Source organism: Thamnophis elegans, chromosome 12 (assembly GCF_009769535.1).
Source record: "Thamnophis elegans isolate rThaEle1 chromosome 12, rThaEle1.pri, whole genome shotgun sequence".
Taxonomy (NCBI): Eukaryota; Metazoa; Chordata; class Lepidosauria; order Squamata; family Colubridae; genus Thamnophis; species Thamnophis elegans.
The window spans coordinates 59813201-59835116 of NC_045552.1; the positions used below are offsets into that span (position 1 = coordinate 59813201).

The 21916-nt window shown below is 47.5% G+C and overlaps 1 protein-coding gene across 2 annotated transcripts in view; it reads left to right on the forward strand.

Annotated features, from left to right (window-relative positions):
- MTMR1 (myotubularin related protein 1) overlaps positions 1 to 21916 on the forward strand; it is a 35490-nt gene that overhangs the window by 12411 nt on the left and 1163 nt on the right. For both annotated transcript variants that reach the window (XM_032227556.1, XM_032227557.1), the window contains 9 exons: positions 307 to 405; positions 1629 to 1712; positions 3524 to 3673; positions 5800 to 5988; positions 6464 to 6649; positions 7930 to 8136; positions 9547 to 9639; positions 11488 to 11601; positions 14491 to 14667. In XM_032227556.1, the coding sequence (XP_032083447.1) occupies positions 307 to 405; positions 1629 to 1712; positions 3524 to 3673; positions 5800 to 5988; positions 6464 to 6649; positions 7930 to 8136; positions 9547 to 9639; positions 11488 to 11601; positions 14491 to 14667 (1299 nt within the window). The remainder of the gene's footprint in view (positions 1 to 306; positions 406 to 1628; positions 1713 to 3523; positions 3674 to 5799; positions 5989 to 6463; positions 6650 to 7929; positions 8137 to 9546; positions 9640 to 11487; positions 11602 to 14490; positions 14668 to 21916) is intronic.

The following is a 21916-nucleotide window of genomic DNA, read 5'->3' on the forward strand; positions in this document are numbered from 1 at the left end:
ACAGGCCCCAGCTGTTCCTCTGCCTCACTGCTGTCTAGCTCTGAAGGCAGCTGAGAACAGCCAGATGCCCTTGGCCCCCTCTCTGCCTCTGACGCAGAGCCCTCATCGAAGCCTTCCCCAGACTCCAGGACTGGCCCAGGTTCCCCCCCCCCCCCAACCTCCTCACTGTCCAAATCTGCTACCAGCTCTGCTGGCCTCTGGCGGGCCACAACAGAGAATCACCAATGCAAAATGCTTAAATTTCTATAACGTGCTGTAATTTTTTTCAATATATAACCCGTCAGAACTAAAGATATCTTTCGACAGGATATGAGAAACTTGCGGCTTGCTTATAAACAGGAAGAGCAGAGACTGGAGATCTTCCAGAACCTGATTACCCGAGCATTTCCTCTTTCTCACGACCTGGTAAGCCTGAAGGAGAAGTTCTTCCCTAGCAAAAGACACAAGGAAGAAGGAAGGAATGTAAATACGGGGATATTTTTTTCCCACAATCACAAGTCGTAAATATTATCACGGATGCTAGGAGGACAAGTTTAATTTTGTCCCTAACAGCCATGGGGAGAATAGAGAGAGAGAGAGAGAGAAGAGGGGGACTGGCTTGTGCCAGTCAATTACTTACAACCTCGACTTAACAACATCATTGACGACATCATAAGAGCCAAGGTGGCGCAGTGGTTAGAGTGCAGTACTGCAGGCCACTTTAGCTGACTGTTATCTGTAGTTCAGCGGTTCTAATCTCACCGGCTCAAGGTTGAGTCAGCCTTCCATCCTTCCGAGGTGGGTGAAATGAGGACCTGGACTGTGGGGGGCGATATGCTGACTCTGTAAACCGCTTAGAGAGGGCTGAAAGCCCTATGAAGCGGTATATAAGTCTAATAAATAAATAAATTGAACCCCAATTTATGTCACTAAGCAAGACCGTTGTTAAGTGAGTTTGCCCACATTTTACGACCTTTCTTGCCACAGTTGTGAAGTGAATCACGGCAGTGACCCAGCTGTTAACAGCTTCCCCATTGACTTTGCTTGTCAGAAGTTCGCAAAAGGGGACCCCGTGTCTCTGGGACACGGCAACGGTCATAAGTACGAGCCAGTTGCCAAGCGTCTCAATTTTAATCACGGGGTTTAATCATGGAGCTTACGACAAAGGTCATAAGTGTGAAAAAATGGTCATAAGTCCCCTTTTTCCGCCCCGTGGTGGCTTTGAACCAGCGATGGGTTCTGACCAGTTCGGACCAGTTCGGCCGGATGGGGAGTAGCCTGGCGGCCTGAGTCGCTGGAACCGGCAGACACCCAGGCTTCCCACGGCCCCGAATCGGTTCTCTTGGCACCTCTGTAGGCGCCTCCGTCTTGTTTTTTACTTCTGCGCATGCGCAGTGCAATTTTTGTTTTGCTGCGCATGCTCGCATGCACAGGGCATCCCTGAGCCAACCGGCAGTAGCGGCTGCCGGAAGCCACCACTGCTTTGAACGGCCACTAAATGAAGTGTTGTAAGTCGAGGACTACCTATAATATTAAAAATGAGTTTGCTGTCCCGTAGCTCCCTTCTTCCTTCTGACAACTAGATCTCTGTGGAGATGAAGAGACGGAGCTCAGTGGCCCTGATTTTTGGCTTTTCTTCCCTCCTTCAGCCCTTCTTCGCCTTCAGTTACAAAGAGAAATTTCCTACTAACGGCTGGAAGGTTTATGATCCGGTGGCAGAGTATAAAAGACAGGTGAGCCCGGTTGATTTCCACCTTTGAAATGCCATCCAATATCGAGCGTCCGGCGTATATACACAGGCACCTTTACAATAAGCAGGATGCCCTGCTCCCTCGCCCTTATATTCCTTGGCCCCGTAGAGAAGGTCCTGTTTCTTCATCCCGGAGAGGATGTGGAATTGTTGACCAGGCGTTGAGAGATGACGGCTGAAGGGATGAATCTTCATAAATCTGAGTAGAGATGTTTGAAGGGCTACCCAGCTTCAGGTAGATTCCTTTTGAACATCTTGGTCCTTACTTCGAGGTTCTTCTGTCTTCTACCTCCTTTGTGAAGACCAGGGGTGAAATGTCCGAATCGGTAGTAAAAACCGGTGCTTAAAAAAGGTTCCGATGATCAGCTGTGCCGCGCAATTTATATTGGCTAGAAAGCCGGAAATCCTGCTTTGTAGCTAATCTAAATCGTGGGGCCCAGCTCTTCCCCTCCCCCTGGCTGTTCTACTTACCGTTGCAGACTCAGAAAAGGCTTCTTAGCGCCTGCAGTGCGCCTGCGAGCGCGAAGCAAGCCGGTAGCAGACTTCAGAGCATTTCACCCCTGGTGAAGACACAACTACAAGTATGAGTCCTCATGAATTTGAGTAGAGATGTTTGAACGGCCTGGGTGGAACATCTACCTAACTCCAGGTGGACGCCTTTTGAACATCTTGATTCTAAGTTTGAGGTTCTTCTGCCTCTTTTGTGAAGACACAACTACAAGTAGGAGGAAGAATATTTATAGCTCAGGGTTGGAATAAGGGCTCCTCGGGGTTCTCTGAGCTTGGTTGAAGGCGTTTCATTGCCAAATTAGATAACTTGGTGACCAGCATGGATGATGTTACCTAGTTTGGTAATGAAACTTCTGCAAGAAAACCACCAAGCTCAGAGAGCACCAAGGAATCCTCAACTACAAGTGTATTTTATCAACTTCAAGTGTGAAAACTCATCTAGTAAGTGTGCGTGTCTTTTCATTCATCCAAGTACTAGCTACTTCACAGTGAAATCAGTGTGAAAGCTAATTCCATTCCTTCCTGTGAAGTGGAAACCATGTGGATGGATTGATCAATAGATTTTATTTTATTCATTTATTAAATTGATAGGCCGCCCACTTCACTATCTAGCATCTCTGGGCCACAGGTGGCATCCTACCGGTTCGGATTCCTTCGCCCGAACTGGTAGCAGAAATCGTGGCTGGCCCCGCCCACCCACCCTGGCTCTACAGCATCCCATTTAGGCCATTTTTTGCCAAAGACACATCCACAGTGCTGACATTTGTGAACCAGTAGAGAAAGTAAGTGAATACCACTCCTGCTGTGGACGTATCATGTGAAGTGTGCAACCTTTTATTACAAAAGGTGCATACACATATTATGGTTTGAATGGTTTGAATGGTTTGAATACAAAGTACATTCTGGAGGATATTTGTCTCTGCCAATAGGAAAATAATCATAATGAATGCATATATTTGACTATCAATTCTCTGCCAAAATTACTCAAGGTTGTGTACAGTATACAATTGAGCTAAATGGATATAACACATTAACACAATACGTTAAGAGTAGGGAAAATAACAGGTGTCTTACCTGTTTAATATTCGCACCAGGAATTTTAAACTTTAAGCTGCCTGCCTGCTGTGTTCCCAAACATTATACTGCATTTGTGTAATTTTTAATCCAGAAAATAAAAATAAAATACTCTACCGAATTATTTATAACAATTCGGTTACGATTGCTTCCTGCAGTCGGTTTCTCATTTTCAAAGTTTGATGTATATAAAAATGTTTTGTTTTCAAGGGTTTACCCAACGAGAGCTGGAAAATATCCAAAATTAACAGCATGTATGAATTTTGTGACACATATCCTGCCGTTCTTGTTGTGCCAACCAGCGTCAAAGACGAAGACGTCTCCCGGGTGGCTGCATTCAGAGCGAAAGGCAGAGTTCCAGTAAGTAAGGCTGAGATTCAAAATGTTGATATCAAACTTCATCGCACCCTCCTACCGTAACTGACATGTTTTCATGAACGCTTAATTATAAACCAGATCATTCCTCAAGGATATCGGCTGAATTTATATTAAGGAAAGCTGTATTGAAAGAGGATGTGCTGGGTTTTAAAAGTGGAGAAAGAATAGCACTTAGCAGACTTATATACCGCTTCATGGTGCTTTCCAGCCCTCTCTAAGCGGTTTACAGAGCCCAGCCTCTTTTCCCCAACAATCCGGGTCTTCATTTTACCCACCTTGGAAGGCTGAGTCAACCTTAGTTGGTCAGGACTGAACTCTTGGCAGTGGGCAGAGTTAGCCAGCAATAGCAAGCAATAGCACTTAGACTTATATACCGCTTCACAGTGAAGGGCTTTACTTTTAAAGCCCTTCATGGTTTAGAGGACCTGGCTACCTGAGAGACCGCCTCCTGCCATTTACCTCCCAGAGACCTATAAGATCACACAGATTAGGCCTCCTCCGGATTCCATCTGCCGGTCAATGTCGGCTGGCGACCCCCCAGGGAAGGGCCTTCTCTGTAGCTGCTCCGGCCTTATGGAACGATCTCCCCGTGGAGATCCGGACCCTTACTACTCTCCCGGCCTTCCGCAAAGCAATTAAGACCTGGCTCTTCCAGCAGGCCTGGGGCTGTTGATTTATCCAGCCCCATTTTATGTTATGAATGTTGTGTGATTTTAATGTTTGTACTTTTTAATTTTTATATGTTCCCCTCCCTTCTTTTTCTGTAAGCCGCCCTGAGTCTTTCGTGAGTGGGCGGCATACAAGTCCTAATAAACTCAAACAGTGCTTTACAGCCTTCCCTAAGGGGTTTACAGAGTCAGCCTCTTGCCTCCAACAATCTGGGTCCTCATTTGACCCACCTTGCAAGGAGGGAAGGCTGAGTCAACCTCGAGCCGGTCAGGATCGAACTCCTGGCAGTGGTCAGAATTAGCCTGCAATGCTGCATTCAAACCTCTGCACCACCACGGCTCTATCAAGAAACATTGATAACCTGTGCTATGCTAATAAAATTAATCTGATAGCTGACAATGCAAGGATCTGCAGACTCTAGTACTAAAATTCAAGGAGCTCAGTGAAAGAACGGGAGGAGACGTAATAGGTGTTCCAGGCGTTTTAAGTGGGCAGAGTTGTATAAAAATAGTTGTCTGTGGGTTTTTTGCTATTCTTGGAAAATTGCATTCAGTTTTGGTCACCACAATACAGAAAAGACGTTGAGGCTCTAGAAAGGGTGCAGAGAAGAGCAACCAGGAGGATGAGGGGACTGGAGGCTGAAACATACGATGAACGGTTTCAGGAACTGGGCCTGGCTAGTTTAGTGAAGAGAAGGACCAGGGGAGACAGGAGAGCAGCCTTCCAATATTTGAGGGGCTGCCACAGAGAGGAGGGGGGTCAACCTATTCTTCAAAACACTGAATGGCCAGACAAGAAACAATAAATGGAAACTAATTAAGGAGAGAAGCAACCTGGAATTAAAGGGGAAATTTCCTAACAGTGAGGACAATTAACCAGTGGAACAGTTTGCTTTCAGAACTTGTGGGTTCTCCAACACTGGAGGTTTTTAAGAAGAGACCGGACAGCTATTTGTCTGAAATGGTGTAGGGCTTCCTGCCTAAGCAGGGGGTCAGACTAGAAACCTCCAAGTTCCCTTCCAGCTCTGTTATTCTGTTCTTGCTCGGAAGAGCCGAGGTGGCGCAGTGGTTAGGGTGCAGCACTGCAGCCACTTCAGCTGACTGCAGTTCTGCAGTTCGGCGGTTCTAATCTCACCGGCTCAAGGTTGACTCAGCCTTCCATCCTTCCGAAGTGGGTAAAATGAGGACCCGGATTGTTGTTGGGGGCAATATGCTGACTCTGTAAACCGCTTAGAGAGGGCTGGAAGCCCTATGAAGGGGTATATAAGTCTAACTGCTATTGCTATTGCTCTTTTGTACAGTGATTGCTTCCCATTGGTTAATTGCATCTTCTCAATGCATCCCATTTAACGTGAGGGTCAGCAAGAGCTTTTATTTGTAAATTAGTTCCTTTCTCTCCACTCCCCCCCCCCGATCCTCCCCCGATCCCCCTTAATCCAGGTGTTGTCCTGGATCCACCCCGAGAGCCAGGCCACCCTCACCCGGTGCAGCCAGCCCCTCATCGGGCCTAACGACAAGCAGTGCAAAGAAGACGAGAAGTACTTGCAGACCATCATGGACGCCAACGCTCAGTCGCACAAGCTCTTCATCTTTGACGCCAGGCAGAACAACGTCGCCGACACCAACAAGGTAGGAGAGGCACCAAGGAGGAGGGGGAAGGGGGATTAAAGGAGCATCGGCAAAGCCAAAAAAAAAAGTGCAATTTGGTTTCTGTTGGAATGTCAACTTGTTGAGCCTTCATTGTTCTTTATTTATGTTTATCCCACCTTTATTATTTTTATAAATAACTTGAGGCAGTCAACATAGCTAATACTCCTTCCTCCTCCTATGGGCCCCACACCAAAAACCCTGCAAGGTGGGTTGGGCAGAGAGATAGAAAGAGAGAGAGCAAGACTGGCTTAAATCACCCAGCTGGCTTTCATGCCTAAGGCGGGACTAGAACTCACCGTATCCTGGTGATTGGCCCAAAGTCACTCACCTGGCTTTCATGCCCAAGATGGTAGGACTAGAACTCACCACCTCCTGGTCTCTAGCCTGGCGCCTGAACCACTGGACCAAACTGTTTCTCCGCGTAATGCACAGGGGTGACCCATTGTAATTTCAGACCAAAGGCGGAGGCTACGAAAGCGAAAGTGCCTATCCCAACGTGGAACTGATCTTCTTGGAAATCCCGAATATCCACGTGATGAGGGAATCGCTGCGCAAGCTGAAAGAAATCGTTTACCCCACCATCGATGAATCCCGCTGGCTGTCCAACGTGGAGAGTACGCACTGGCTGGAATATATACGGGTAATGGAAGGAATGTGGGATCATACCGTGCTTATATGATGCTTCTCTCTAGGCTGTCTTCTCTCTCCCGTCGGGAAAGATTTTCTATCGAAGTAATTATTTTATTTTATTTATAAATTATTATTTTTGAATAAACACAAACAGACAAAACACACAACCCCCCCCCCCAAAAAAAACCATCTTCCATTATAAATTGTAGAAAGTGTGTTGATTGGTTACAAAAACTTCCGTGCATCCCTTCCACAGTCATCACCTACAATTCATATCAAATATATTTTAAATCATATATATGTATATCTATATGTATATGTGTATATATTTGTTTTCTGAGGTTTTCGCGGGTGTTAGTATGTAGGTCTCTAGTTATTTGGGTTTTCTCCCGCGTAAAATTGGAGATGTCTTGGCGACGTTTCGACAAAGTCTCATTCGTCATCTTCAGGCTCGGTGCTTCCAGGAGCAATGTGAGATCTCGGCTGTTTCTTCCTTTTAACTGCCAGTCGGGGTTTGAACTGATTGGGTGGGGGCTTGGCTGTGTCCTGATTGGGTGGAGGTGTGTTCTGATTGGTTGGGGGTTTGTGTTTCATGTAAGGATGGGAGGGGTTTGAAGAGGCTAATGGTGCATTTGCAGTCTGGCTTCTGGTCCTCGGCCGTGCCTCCTCATCAGTGTGGGGTTTTGTCTGCTTTCTTTGTGGGTGTTTGGTGGTGACATCCTGTGTGGCTCTTGTGAGTGTGGGCCTGGTGCCATTCATCATGTTAGGGATCGTTTATCAATAAGGGCAGGCTTCCAAATGGCTGGCAGGCGGGAAGATACCTTTGATGAAAAGGAGAACGAGGGGACTGAAGGCTAAAACATATGAAGAACGGTTGCAGGAACTGGGTGTGTCTAGACTCTAGTTTAATGAAAAGAAGGACCAGGGGAGACATGGCAGCAGTCTTCCAATATCTCAGGGGTTGCCACAAAGAAGAGGGAGTGAAGCTATTCTCCAAAGCACCTGAGGGTAGAACAAGAAGCAATGGGTGGAAACTAATTAAAGAGAGAAGCAACATAGAACTAAGGAGGAATTTCCTGACAGTTAAAACAACTAATCCAGTGGAACAGAATTTGCCTCCAGAAGTTGTGAATGCCTCAAGAGTGGAAGTTTTTAAGAAGATGTTGGATAGCCATTTGTCTGAAATGGTACAGGGTTTCCTGCCTGAGCAGGGGGTTGGGCTAGAAGACCTCCAAGGTCCCTTATTCTATTGTATCTCAACTTGGATTTTTTTTTCTTTTTTTCTAAAAGATGCTTCTGGCCGGAGCTGTGAGAATTGCTGACAAAATTGAGTCTGGGAAAACTTCGGTGGTGGTTCATTGCAGCGATGGTTGGGACCGGACCGCTCAGTTGACTTCCTTGGCGATGCTCATGCTGGACAGCTACTACCGGACCATCAAAGGCTTCGAGGTCCTCTTGGAGAAGGAGTGGATGAGTTTCGGGCATCGCTTTGCCCTGGTGAGCATCATCATGCCAGACGGAAAGGGGATCACTCAGGGATTTAAGTGTGGAAACTCAAGAGGGCAGCAGTCCCTCCAAAGCGCCAGCGGAGACGGTTCGCCAAAGGAGGCCGATCTCCATTCCTGGTTTCTGGTTTAGCAACTTCCTCTTGGGTCCTCCCAAGGGGCTTTTTTTCTCAAGAGGCAACTGGACGTTTTGGTTTCTCTTTGAAGATGCTTCTCATCCAAGCCTCATCCTGTCTGTGTCAAAGGGGCCACCTATGTCCAAATTGAACAGCTCCCTCTCAACAGAAAGTGAGGGGAACATCATCATCTACTTCCAGTCCACAACACAGATCCTTTCGGCAGTTCCACGAAGGCTCCACACCCATTTGCGCTACTCAAGTGACCCTCCTGAGGACACAGATAAACTTCCAAGTGGCCTCAACGATTGCCTAAAAGGCTGCAAATGACCATCTGTCACTCGTGCCCTTGTGACCTCTAGGCTGGAGTACTGCAATGTGTTCTACATAGGGCTGCCCTTGAAGAGTATTCGGCGACTTCAGCTGGTCCAGAATGCAGCCGCGCGAGCGATCGTGGGTGCGCCTCGATTCACCCACATAACACCTATCCTCCGCGAGCTGCACTGGCTGCCTGTTGATCTCCGGGTACGCTTCAAGGCGCTAGTCGTCACCTACAAAGCCCTTCATGGTATTGGATCTGGGTACTTGAGAGACCGCCTACTGCCAATTACCTCCACTAGGCCAATAAGATCCCATAGATTAGGCCTCCTCCGAATCCCATCAGCCGGTCAATGTCGACTGGCGACTACCCGGAGGAGAGCCTTCTCGGTGGCTGCTCCGACCCTCTGGAACGAGCTCCCTGTGGAGATTCGTAACCTCACCACCCTCCAGGCCTTCCGCATCGCCCTTAAAACCTGGCTGTTCCGACAGGCCTGGGGCTAAAGACTTCAACCCCACTCGAATAGTATGACTGTTGCGCTTTTTAACGATGTATTGTCTTCATGTTTGTAACTTGTTTGTCCTTCCCTCCCCTTGAATTGTGAGCCGCCCTGAGTCCCCTCAGGGAAAAGGGCGGCATACAAATGAAGTTAAAATCAAAAATCAAATCAAATCAAATCTGCCTGCAAGGAGCATAAATCCTTCCATTCTCCACCATCCAGTCGGAGCTGAAGAAGCTTCTTGGATGAGAAGAGAAACGTCTTCAAAGAAAACACAAGAAAGTCCAGTTGTGTCTTGAAGAAAAAGCCCCTTTGGGACAACCATGAACCTGGGTGATGGAGACATTCCACTTGGGTTGTCTATGGAGATTCTCCATCGTCCAGGTTTTCAAAAAGCAGCTGGTTTCCCCCCCCCCCCCCCCCGTGAAAATGGTTCTCTGAGTTCCTTTTTGTTTCCCTCCCCTACAGCGAGTCGGTCACGGAGATCACGATCACGCAGATGCTGACAGATCCCCCATGTTCCTGCAGTTCATTGATTGTGTCTGGCAAATGACGAAGCAGGTGAGAACTTAAAACACATTGATTCCTTTATTTTTTTTACTTGTTTAACCTGTTTCTGCTAAGAAAGACTCTTGGAAGCTAACACAGAAAGGGTTCGAGTGAGACTGGTTTTCAAGCAGAAAACCTAGAGTGATGTTTGTTGTCTTTTCTGCTTAGCATGAGCTCACACGAGACCGATAAACTTGAATTTATAAATATCAATATTTAATCAATATAAATACATATCAAAAGCATCTAATTAAGGGCGTGCAAAGCCTTGAGGTTCCCCAATTCAGAACAAATTAATAACAAAGCTTCTTTTCTTAAGGTTTTTAAGGACATCATTTATAAAAGCGATAGTACTTGAGGTACCTGGTCACTTCGTGTAACAGTTCCAACCTTACTTTCTGCTCATCCCTAAACAAAAGTGATTCTTGGAATTGCTAACCGAGTGTTCTTAGTTAAGCTTTTACAAAGGAGACCTTATTTGAAAAAAGCCATGCCTTCTCAGCTTCCTTCTGGCCACCTTTCCATCTCCACCTCACCTCCAGCAATACCTGGATCCTGAGATACGGAAGGTCCCTAACCTCTTGGCCTTTAGGAAGATTTTGAAGCCCTGTTACTTTTCCGCTGGGTGTTTGGGCTTGGAGGAAAAACTTTGCTTTTATTTGTTCCTGATTACTGTCTTTTCTAAATTAATAGGAGTAGGAATAGAGTAGAGTAGAATAGAGCAAGAAAGTAAAGAATGGAGTATATTGGAATGAAGAGTTGGAAGGGACCTTGGAGGTCTTCTAGTCCAACCCCCTGCTTACTCAGGAAACCCTATAGCCGTGATGGCGAACCTGTGTGCCAGAATTGGCACTCAGCGCCCTCTATGGAGACACTAGCCGTCACCTCAACTCAGCTCCACCACATATGCGTGCGTGCCTCCCCCAGACAGCTGGTCTTCAAGTCTCTTGTCGCGCATACGTGGGGTGTGTGCATGCATGGGGGCAGGGCGTATGCACGGGTGCCACGCACACATTGCATTTTGGGGGTTTGGGTGTGGTTTGGGCACTTGGTCTGGAAAAGGTAGCCATCCCTGCCCTCTGGCACTTCAGGCAAAGGGTTGTCCAGTCTCTCTTTTAAAACTTCCAGTGTTGGAGCACCCAGAACTTCTGTCAGTATTGAAACACAGGATTCTTTCTTGGCCTGGTGTGGTTGGGCACACAAGGAATTTGTCCCCGGTGCATAAGCGCTCACCGCACATAAAAGCTACAAGTGATGAATCGTGATCCTAGTCATCCTAATACCACTCGCCATGAGTTTTCTAAATTAATAAACAATCCGTATGATACCACGGAGCAATAGGGTTGCAGCCCATCGTTTGCCCAACTTGCTTAGCACCTTCAAATCAAAGGACTCCTCCTGTCTTCGGTAGAAAGATAGAAACCCACTTCAGGAATATCGAGGTCCAGCATTCACACAAAGCAGTTGAGTTCTTGCCTTTGGATTGTCATAAACCTTCACATCTTGCTTAGATTAACTGGCCAATGTGGGCCTCTGCAAGAACTGGGATCTGGGCAGCTGGGCCACTGGGCATCCTTCCTGCATCATTGGGATCATAGTGATGGAAACTTTTAAGAAGAGACTGGGCCGCCATTATGTTCAGAAATAGTAGAGGTCTTCCTGCGTGAACAGGGGGTTGAACTAGATGACCTCCGAGGCCCCTTCCAACTCTTGTGACTGTCACTGAACCGCGCTAGCTTACTTGAGCATGTTGTAAGAAACATTTCCCGTCCACGAAAAAAAATCTATTTGCTTCAATGAAAAGCGGGTTGCTTTTTACTAATGGGGGAAAGATAAACATGTGTATTCTTCCCGCTTTAGTTCCCAGCCGCCTTCGAATTCAACGAGCTGTTTTTGATCAACATTTTGGATCACCTGTACAGCTGTCTGTTCGGCACCTTTCTGTACAACTCAGAACATCAGCGAGTGAAAGAGGTAAAACAGTCGGTGTGCGTGATGATGATTTGATAAAACGGCAAGGAAGAAAATTTCGGGGTTATTTTTTCCTTTTGCTGTAGAGCAGGGATATCCGCGCTTGGCCGCTTGAAGACTCTGCTGGCTGGGGAATTCTGGGAGTTGAAGTCCACAGGTCTTCCAATGGCTAGATGTCAACACTCCTGTAGAACTTGAAAAGATTCAAATGTTCATCTCTCACTTGAAGTGGGAAACGGCGCCAAACGCCATAAACCCAGCACTGAAGTCTTTGTCGTGAACACAATTCCTGCCCTTAAGAGCAATTAACGTTTCTAGCTGAAATGACCAGCTTAAGGCCATAATCTGACACTGAAGTGTTTGGAGTTTGATGTTTCTCCCAGTGGGTTAAATGTCTACATTTTGGGTCATAAAATGTTCCTTATGGCGCCGACTGTAAGAATCCTCGGTTTTCAGGACTAGAAGTTGCAAACCGGGTAAAAACGGAGGGTTTACCTTTACATTCTGAGTCCCGTTGACCGTGTGGGACCAAAGCCATCCAAAAGCTCCAGCTAGATAGGATTTCTCTCAAATGTGTGAGAGCAGGTGGGGTCTTTTAAAACAGGACTCCCCAATCTTTCAAACCACAGGGACCAGTAAATTCAGAATTTTAAATCCTTTGGACCACTAATAGGATCTGCCTAATGACCGGCTGCGTGAGCGTAGTTAGGTGGTCATGTGACTGGGTGGGCGTGGCCAACTCGATGTCACTCATATCGAGGGGCGCCTCACTGGCCTCTCCTCGCCCCTCCCCTCCCAGCCACTCCTCGCCTGCCCGCCCAGGCTCCTTGGGGCCAACAGGAAACAATTATTGGAGCTAAGCAGCTATCACGAGAGAGAGTTGGCAAAACAGCTCAGTTTAAATTGGATCTGGCCGAGAAGGAGGCTCAGCAGAAGCACCTCACTGAGGACTAGGAGCATAGGCTTTCCAAGCAGAGGGAAGACCTGTGGGAGTGCAAGGCCAGGTACCAGCGCCTGGAGGCTCAGCGAGCTGAGATGGCCAGCCAGTTCCAGGCCATGATGCAGTCCCACTGGAACAAGGCCCTCCGGCTCTTCGCCACCAGGGGTGCTTCCCTTCAGCCTTCGCCCAAAGCCCCCCACCAGGAGGCCGAAGAAGACCCCAAGCCCTCCGACCCTCACAAAAAGACCCCGAAGGGGGAGACTCTCTGCAGCAACACAGGCGTTCATTGCACGTATCCATCCCAGGGAGCGTAGTTTGAGGACCCCTGATTTAGTGCAATATTAAAAAATACAAATATTTTTTCTGCGGACCACCAGAATTTTCTCCCAGATCCCCAGTTGGTGACCGTTGCTTTAAAATACCCTTTGCTTTCGTGTTCGAAGGAGCCACAGCCCAATTGCGTAGCTGCGCCACAAGATGGAGCTGAATTACACCCTCCTCGCCAGAACAGCCTCTCAGCCTCTCATGAAGGGATAATCTAACGCGGCTCCCTCTTTCAGGGAGAAGAAAAAATAGGAAAGAAGAAAGGAGGGGGGGGGAGAGAAAATGCCATTTAAGAGATGACTGTAGTGGAAACAGATGCTTTAGAGCACCAGAGGAATAGGAAATTGCGAGAGGAATCAGATAATGGATTCTGATTCCGAAAGCTTGATTTAATAACGGCTATAGAGGGAAGATGGGGCTCGACTTAGAATTTTAATGACCCACGTTAAAACGTAGCCGTTTAATTACAACCCACAATATTTTAGGCAGGTATGAGAGATTGTACCTGTTTTGGTTTTTCCTATAGTAGCACTTCATTGATTCCATGCTGTAGAATTTGCTGACATTCAGACCATTTCATTGTTTCAGTTTTTTATCTTGTTTCCCACCTGCCTTGGCCTCAAACGGGCATCACTCACTGTGACGAGGGCATCATGGCTACCCCAGCCTGCTACTTACCATACATGTCCACATATTAATAAACCCAATAAATGTTAACGTAAAACAGCACTATTGCTCAGTGTTCTAAAATAATCCTCGCATAGAATATTCTATGCAGGCCAGTCCTTAACTTATGGCCACAATTGAGCCCGAAATTTCTGTTGCCAAGTGAGAGAATTGTTAAGTGAGTTTTGCCCCGTTTTACAACATTCCTTGCCACAGCTGTTAGGTCAGTGTTTCTCAACGTTGGCAACTTGAAGATGTCCGGACTTCAACTCCCAGAATTCCCCAGCCAGCAAATGCTGGCTGGGGAATTCTGGGAGTTGAAGTCCGGACATCTTCAAGTTGCCAACGTTGAGAAACACTGTGTTAGGTGGATCTCTGCAGTTTTTAAGTGAGTCCAGCTTCCCCATTGACCTTTGCACATCACAAAAAGGAATTACACGACCCCAGGACACTGCAACACTCACAGACACATGCCAGTTGCCAAGCATTTTTAAACCACGTGACCATGGGGATGTTGCAACGGTCGTAAGTGTGAGAAATGGTCATAAATCCCCTTTCTCAGTGCCATTGCAACTTCAAACAGTCATTAAACCAAGAGTTGTAAGTCAAGGATTAGCTGTACACAGGAATCCGGCCAACTAATGATCAGTAGTGAATTGGCGCTGGATTCGGGCCAACAGAATTCAAGAGGAGGGGAGGGGGCTGGACTTGAGTGTCTTGTGGCAACAACAGCATTCTGAACTAAGGGTGCACTTAACTCTGCCCTCTGCCTGCTCTTCTCCTACAAGGAGGACCGTGGGAAGAGGAAATTAGAGGGTATTTAGGAAGATAAGATTTAGGACAGCCACTCCCTAGAATCTCTAGGGTATTTCGGTTAAGAATATTATAAATTTAGTCTGGCAAGACGCTGTCTATATACATTGCAGGCATAACCTTTTCACAACCTTGTTCGTTTTGCTCAGGAGATAAACACCAAAACCGTCTCTCTGTGGTCCTACATCAACAGCCAGGTGGAAGACTTCAGCAACCCTTTCTATGTCAACTACAAGAACCACGTTCTCTACCCAGTAGCCAGCTTAAGTCACCTGGAATTGTGGGTCAACTACTATGTACGTTGGGACCCCCGCATGAGACCCCAGGTAAGCTTTTGTGAATCCAAAGGGCAGAAACAAGGGACAGAAGCAAGTAATCCTGAACTAGAAATCTTGGAGCTTTTGACTGCCTCATAGAAGTAATCCAAGGTCTGATTGACAGGAGGTTAGATCTGCTGGACTTTCTTTCTCCCCCTTTCATCCGGAAACAGCCCAGGACATAGTCACTCTGTCATTGCTACGAAAAACTGCAGATAGAAATCACAACTCTTAAAGTTAAAAGTGAGGATCCACATTCTTAAAAGGGAGGGAGGTAAGCAGTGGGGCACCACAAGGTTCTCTCTTGGGCCCAGTGCTCTTCAGTATCTTCCTAAACTAGACTTAGATGAGGGAAGAGAAGGGGAACTCACCAAATTTGCAGGTGATGCTAAGCTGGCAGGAATAGCCAACACCCTAGAAGACAGGCTCAAGTTCCAGATGGATCTTCACAGACGTGAACCCTGGGCCCTATCTAACAAAATGAAATTCAACGTAGAGAAAAGGGAAGTCTCACACTTAGGCAAGAAAAACCCAAAGGACACATATAAACTGGGTGAAACCAGGCTTGAGAGCAGAGACTGGGAGAGGCATCGTGGACTCTTAGTGGACGACCAGCTAAATAGGAGCCAGCCGTGTGCAGCGGCAGCCAAAAAAGCCAACGCAATCCTAGGCTGCATTAACAGAGGGATACAATCAAGATCAAGGGAGAGAGTAATACCACTCCATAAAGCCCTAGTAAGGCCACACCTAGAGTCCTGCATCCAGTTTTGGTCACCACACCATAAAAAAAGATGTTGAGACTCTAGAAAGAGTGCAGAGAAGAGCAACCAAGAAGATTAGGGAACTGGAGGCTGAAACATAACGATGAACGGTTCCAGGAACTGGACATGGCTGGTCTAGTGAAGAGAAGAACCAGGGGAGACGGATAGCCATCTTCCAATATTTGAGGGGCTGCCCCAGAGAGGGGGTGGGGGGTGTCAAGCTATTCTGCAAAGCACTCAAAGGCAAGACAAGGAATAACGGATGGAAACTGACCAAGGAGAGATTCAACCTGGAAATAAGGAGGAACTTTCTGACAGTGAGAGCCATCAACTGATGGAACAGAAGTTGCCTTTGGAAGTTGTGGGAGCTTCATCACCGGAGGCTTCCAGGAAGAGACTGGACTGCCATCGGTCAGAAATGGTGTAGAGTCTCCTGCCTGAGGGGTGGGTTGGATTGGATGACCTACAAGGTCCCTTCCAACTCTTAAACTAAACTAATCTAAAATGCCTAGATACTTAAGAGAATTCCCTTCCCTTTAGGAAGCTTTTTCAGTAGCCGAATTCCAAGATTTTGGGCCATAAGCCCTTTGTATTCCGTCTCTTACCTTTCGATTTTGCCGCCCGAGAAAGACATTTTGGGTGCGAAAGACTCATAATCACTCATTGCCTCCTAGGACCTATTAGGAAGTTCGTTTGGTTGCCAGCTCGGATTCTCCGTTTGTGCTGACTCTAGTTTCCTTCGCTAAAATAGTAGCTAATAAATAGCGTCTCAACCTTTCTCCCAAATCCCCGAGCGGGTCCCAAGGATAAAGAGCTTTCTGGCCAGCCATGATTATAAGTCTGCTGCGAGCTGATGGATGTGCCACTGCCCTAGTGTGGAATTTGGAGGGGGGGGGGAAGCACAACTGCTACAAATCGTTTTGATGAAACCACAATTCAGGAAGGAAATGTTTTATCGCAGCTTCGTGTGGAAAAAACTTTTGGTAAGGAAGAACAGACACAAACCTAGTTTTACGTTTTAAATAACAATAGATAAATCAGCAAACTTTATTAAGTCCCCCCCCCTTCCCGATATAAAAGCTTGGTGACAAAGTTAAATAGAAGCTGTAGTCCACATTTCATTAGCAATTATTCATGCAGGTATTAAAGTCGTCTGTGATCGATAAACATGGATAGATCTCAGACGGCCCCTCAGCCAGGCAAATTGAAGGGTTCTGCTTGTTCCTTCCAAAACAGACCAAGAAGGAATCCGGTCTTGCCACAAATAGATCTTCAACTCATTTAACTTTAGAACAGAAGATAAATTCAACCTGAAGGTCTTCAGGCTCCAGAGGATTGTGAATTTAAAAAAAAAATAGATTAAAGATAAAGGTTCCCCTCGCATATATGTGCTAGTTGTTCCCGACTCTAGGGGGCGATGCTTATCTCCCTTTCAAAGCCGAAGAGCCAGCGCTGTCCGAAGACGTCTCCGTGGTCATGTGGATGGCATGACTCAACGCCAAAGGCGCACGGAACGCTCTTCCCTTCCCACCAAAGGTGGTTCCTATTTTTCTACTTGCATTTTTACCTGCTTTTGAACTGCTAGGTTGGCAGAAGCTGGGACAAGTCACGGGAGCTCACTCCGTTATGCGGCGCTAGGGATTCGGACCGCTGACCTTTCTGATCGACAAGCTCAGTGTTGTAGCCACTGAGCCACCACATCCCTGTATACCTTATAATACCTTTTATAAGGCATTCTAAAATACAAAAGCAAATAAGAGGACAGTGAGGGGAAAGGGGAAAGAAAAGTAAGGAAGGATAGAGGGAAAAAAGAAAAGGAAACATTGACTTCCCACTCTGTTTCAGTAGAATAAGGCATGAACAACAAATCACCACTTTTGGTCTCCCCATAATAGTATCAACCAGCCATTTCTATAAAAACCTGTCAGTCTAATCTGTAAAACCCAAAACCAAAGTTTCATTCTTTTCCACATCAAGCATGAAGTTCAGAAGTGGTTTCCGTGTGGAAAGAGAAGGACTTGTGTTCTGTTCTTCAAGCAAAGTAGTCAAAATTGAAACTTTAAAAACCCAAATAAGTAATAACTAGCACACATTCCCATGTATACAGATATGTATAGAACATTACGTTACACCGCTATGAACCATGTTGCCCGTTGCGCCGGCCCTGCACGTCTCTCCCATTAAGCCTGATTCTGGTGCCCGGTTGCCTTCCGGCGTCTGACAGGCCCAGGGATGAGAGCTCTTTCCCAGCCTGCTCCTTCGGCTGGCTGTGCGTCTCTCTCTTGCCCGCCCGACGGCAGGAGAGGAAAGAAGGGCTGACCAGGGTGTGGATCATCCCTGAGGATTTTTGATCAATCAATTGATCAATTAAACCAGTGGTTCCCAAACTTGCCAACTTTAAGAGTTGTGGACTTCAACTCCCAGAATTCTCCAGCTGGAGAATTCTGGGAGTTGAAGTCCACAAGTCTTAAAGTTGCCAAGTTTGGGAACCACTGCCATAAACCAACTGCCATAAACTGCCATAAACCAACTGGATTGGAAAGCTGCTCGGAGTGGCTTTGACTTCTCAGCAAACATCCCATGTTTGGCAAAAGCCCAGAAGCCTTAAATGTGCCAAAGTGGGAGGCTCCTGTTCTGGGCCTGTGGCAGGAGACTCTGCGCCAGGCATGGCTAACCTTTTTGGCATCATGTGCCGAAAGCGCATCAGCGCACCCATAATGCAATGCTCACCTGACTTCCCCCTGTGTGTGGCCCACGCATACACGCATGACCTCCCATGCTCCCCCCACTCCTGTGTGTGCACACATGACCCCGCGCATGTGCATGCAACCCCCATGTGCGTCTCAACCCCCCATGCATGCACGCACATCTCCCGCATGCGTCCCGCCCCCCAGACATGCGCGGCGGAGACCCAAAAACCAACTGGCTGGCCCGTGCACATGCGTGGTGCAGCTGAGCTGGGACAATGGCTGGCGTTCCTGCAGAGAGGGCTGTGCGTGCCACCTGTGGGGTTCCTGTCATAGGTTGCCCATCACGGCTCTCTGCCGTTCTGAAGAAAGAAACGGCTGTGCTTCTCTTCCTTAGAGGAGACGGAGACAGTTCCTTCACTGGACCCGTCGTCCCGTTTAGCCTCCGGGCCCCTTGGTTCCTCTTCTCTGCCCCCTTTCCACAGCCTCAGTATCTCTTTCATCTTTTGAATGGGCCACTTGTCCCATTAAACACATCTTCAGCCGGGCTTCCTGGCTGCTCCCTGTTGTTTCAGGAGCCCTTCTCAGAGCTCGGGAGCCCGTTTTCGCTGGCAACGCGCTGGTACCACCAGAGGAGCCCCCCCCCCCCCCGACACAAGTGGCATCAAGCTGGCCACACCTACCCTAGCCACACCCCTGCCCCCCCTCCCCCAGGTCAAACACAGCCCTGATGCAGCCTGCAATGACATTGAGTTTGAGACCCCTGACCTAGGCCGAAGAGGGGAATGGCCACTCTGTCAACCAGCCCCCCCCCCCCCAAAAAGGCCAAAGCTCCCATTGTCTTTGTGCCTCGGAGAGAGGCGTGATTGCTGGGTGCTCAAATTCTGCCCCCCTCGAAGGCCATTCGTTCCGTGGCGTCATCCTAGCAGCCACCAAGTGGGTGGGATCGCTTTATAGAATGAAGCAGCGGGGTTGAAATAGGCATTTCGTCCGACAGATGCTGTTCTTCCTAGGGGGGGGGGGAGGAGGGAGAAAGGGGGGGGGGAGAAGAAAGAGACCCATCCACTGCAGAGCCCTTTGAATCAAGGGTGTCCTTGAGCTGGCAAAGGGGACGCAGGCGCCTCCGTTAGAGAGTTTGGCTCCGTACAGTTTGGAACAAGCCATGCCTGAAGTGCGCGGCAGCGATACGGCTGGCTTTCGCGCCTCTCCTTGTGGGTGTGAATGTTGTACCACACAATGCTGGAAGAGAGGAGGGGGGGGAAGACAGGCCACCCCCCCCAGATGCACAGAGAGAAAAATCCCCATTTAAATGGGGGCGGTTTGAAGCCTGCCTTCGTCGCCAAGACAGAAGCTGCGTTAGCAGAACGCACCCTTCGCTCGTGATTTCCGCATCCTTCCCTTCGCTGGGCTCTCGTGCCGCCGCCTATTTCTGATCTACAGGTTAGGTTGTTATAATTAGCTGTGCTGGGGGAGCACTAGAAGCCTCCTTAATTAAGCACCTAATAAATCCCGAAGTGAAATCCGCTGCGGTTTACCAGTCCAAGCCAGAACCAATCCTTTCTCACACATTCACACATGTTATCCCTACCAGTCTAACCAGGACTCCGGATTCCTACCAGCAGCAGCGTTTCCACAACGGGCCAAATTTGAGTGGCTTTTAAGCTTCGGTTTGTGTGCGTGTGTGTGTTTTTCCCTGTGTGTGTAAGAGGCCTAGTGTGTTTCACCAACCCACTCCTTCCATTAATTTACGCCGCAGCGTATTGTACAATCCCGTGAAAAGGGCAAATTCAGCCACGGGATTAAATGTAGCGTGGGAATGTAGCTGCTCAGCCCATTGTCTCATCAATGACGATAAACACACACACACACACACACACCTGCCTTTACAACACATGCATGCATTTGCAGTAGTAAAATTACAACACGGAAAGCGAACAGCTGCCTCCCAGTGTTCAAACGTCCGTGAAGGAGCTCCTCCTTGGAAATATAACTGCGATCAGGTGCCCTTCAGATCTCTTGAGTCTGCAACTCCACAATTGCCCACCACACGCCTCCGTGTAGCAGGTGGGAAGGGCTTATCCGTCCCGGAAGGCCAAACCTCTGTCACCTTGAATTAGTCATTTATCAAGCCTCCTGCAAGGTAATTTCTACCTTTACAGCTGGGGGGGGGGGGGAGAGGGTTTAAGCTTCCCTTCCTTCCTTCCTTGTGATTCTCCCCCACCCCCCTTCTTCCAAATCAGCAAAGAGATTTCAGTGTTTCTTCTAAACGTTTTAAAAGAGGGTTTCTCAACCTTGGTGGTTTTAAGATATTCCTCAGCCAGCTTTGCAATGCCTGGACGTGGGCAACTCCACGGAACGAGAAGCCCACAATTTTTTTCTCTTTGAGCTTCGGGCAAGTGTGGAAAGATTATTCTTAAAAATAAAATAAAATCCCCACCCATCATTTGACCTGCTGCATTTCTCAGTTGGAATTTGCAATTATTTTTACAACCCCTGGTAAGCCCCAATTATGGGAGGAAGCTAACCGCTTCCATCATCTGTCATTCGGCTCGTCACAAGAGTCCATCACGAAAGAAACCCAATATTTTTACTGTTGCCTTTGTTATATTTGTGTTTTTTTTTAATTTGTGCTGATAATATTTATCAGCACAAATAAAAAAACACACATATATATATATATGTGTGTGTGTGTGTGTGTGTGTATGTATGTATGTATGCATGCATACATACATACACACATACAGACATACACACATACATACACACACACACACATATTCACCTCTGCTTCCATTACAGATCATCCCTAGTTTGGGTTTTGTTGTTTCGAAGGGAAAGGTTCAAATCAAGTCACAAAGATGGCCCAGGGATGCTTTTCCAAAAGGCAACTGGGCTTCCCTGCCTTTTTCCTTGAAAACCTTTCGCTTCTCATCCAAGAAGCTGAACTGAAGAAGCTCCTCGGTGGATGAGAAGAGAAACGTTTTCTTTCCAACGCAAGAAAATCCAGTTGCCTTTCGGAAAAACTCCCTGGGGACCACCGTGCCCTGGATGCCTCAGAGCCTCCATAGACATTGACCCAAAAAGATACCGATACAGATGAACAGAGTTGGAAGGGACCTTGGAGGTCATCTAGTCCAACCCCAACCCACCCAAGCAGGAGACCCTACACCATTTCTGACCGATGGTCTTCCAGCCTCTTCTTGAAAGCTTCCAGTCATGAAGCTCCCATAACTTCCGAAGGCAACGTCTGTTCCATGGGTTGATTGCTCTCTCAGTCAGAAAATGTTCTCCTTATTTCCAGGTTGAATCTCTCCTTGGTCAGTTTCCATCCGTTATTCCTTGTCTGGCCTTCAGGTGCTTTGCAGAATAGCTCGGACCCCCTCCCCTCTGTGGCAGCCCCTCAAATATGGGAAGACTGCTATCTTATCTCCCCTGGTCCTTCTCTTCACTAGACTAGACATACCCAGTTCCTGGAACTGTTCTTCGTATGTTTCAGCCTCCAATCCCCTAATCTTCTTGGTTGCTCTTCTCTGCACTCTTTCTAGAGTCTCAACGTCTTTTTTTATGGTGTGGTGCCCAAAACTGGATTCAGGATTCTAGGTGTGGCCTTACTAGGGCTTTATAGAGAGGTATTAGTCCCTCCCTTGATCTTGATTGTATCCCTCTCTTAATGCAGCTTAGTACTGCATTGGCTTTTTTGGCTGCCGCTGTACAGAACTTGCTCCTGTTTAGCTGGTCGCCCACTAAGAGTCCACGATGCCTCTCCCAGTCCCTGCTCTCAAGCCCGGTTTCACCCAGTTTATATGTGTC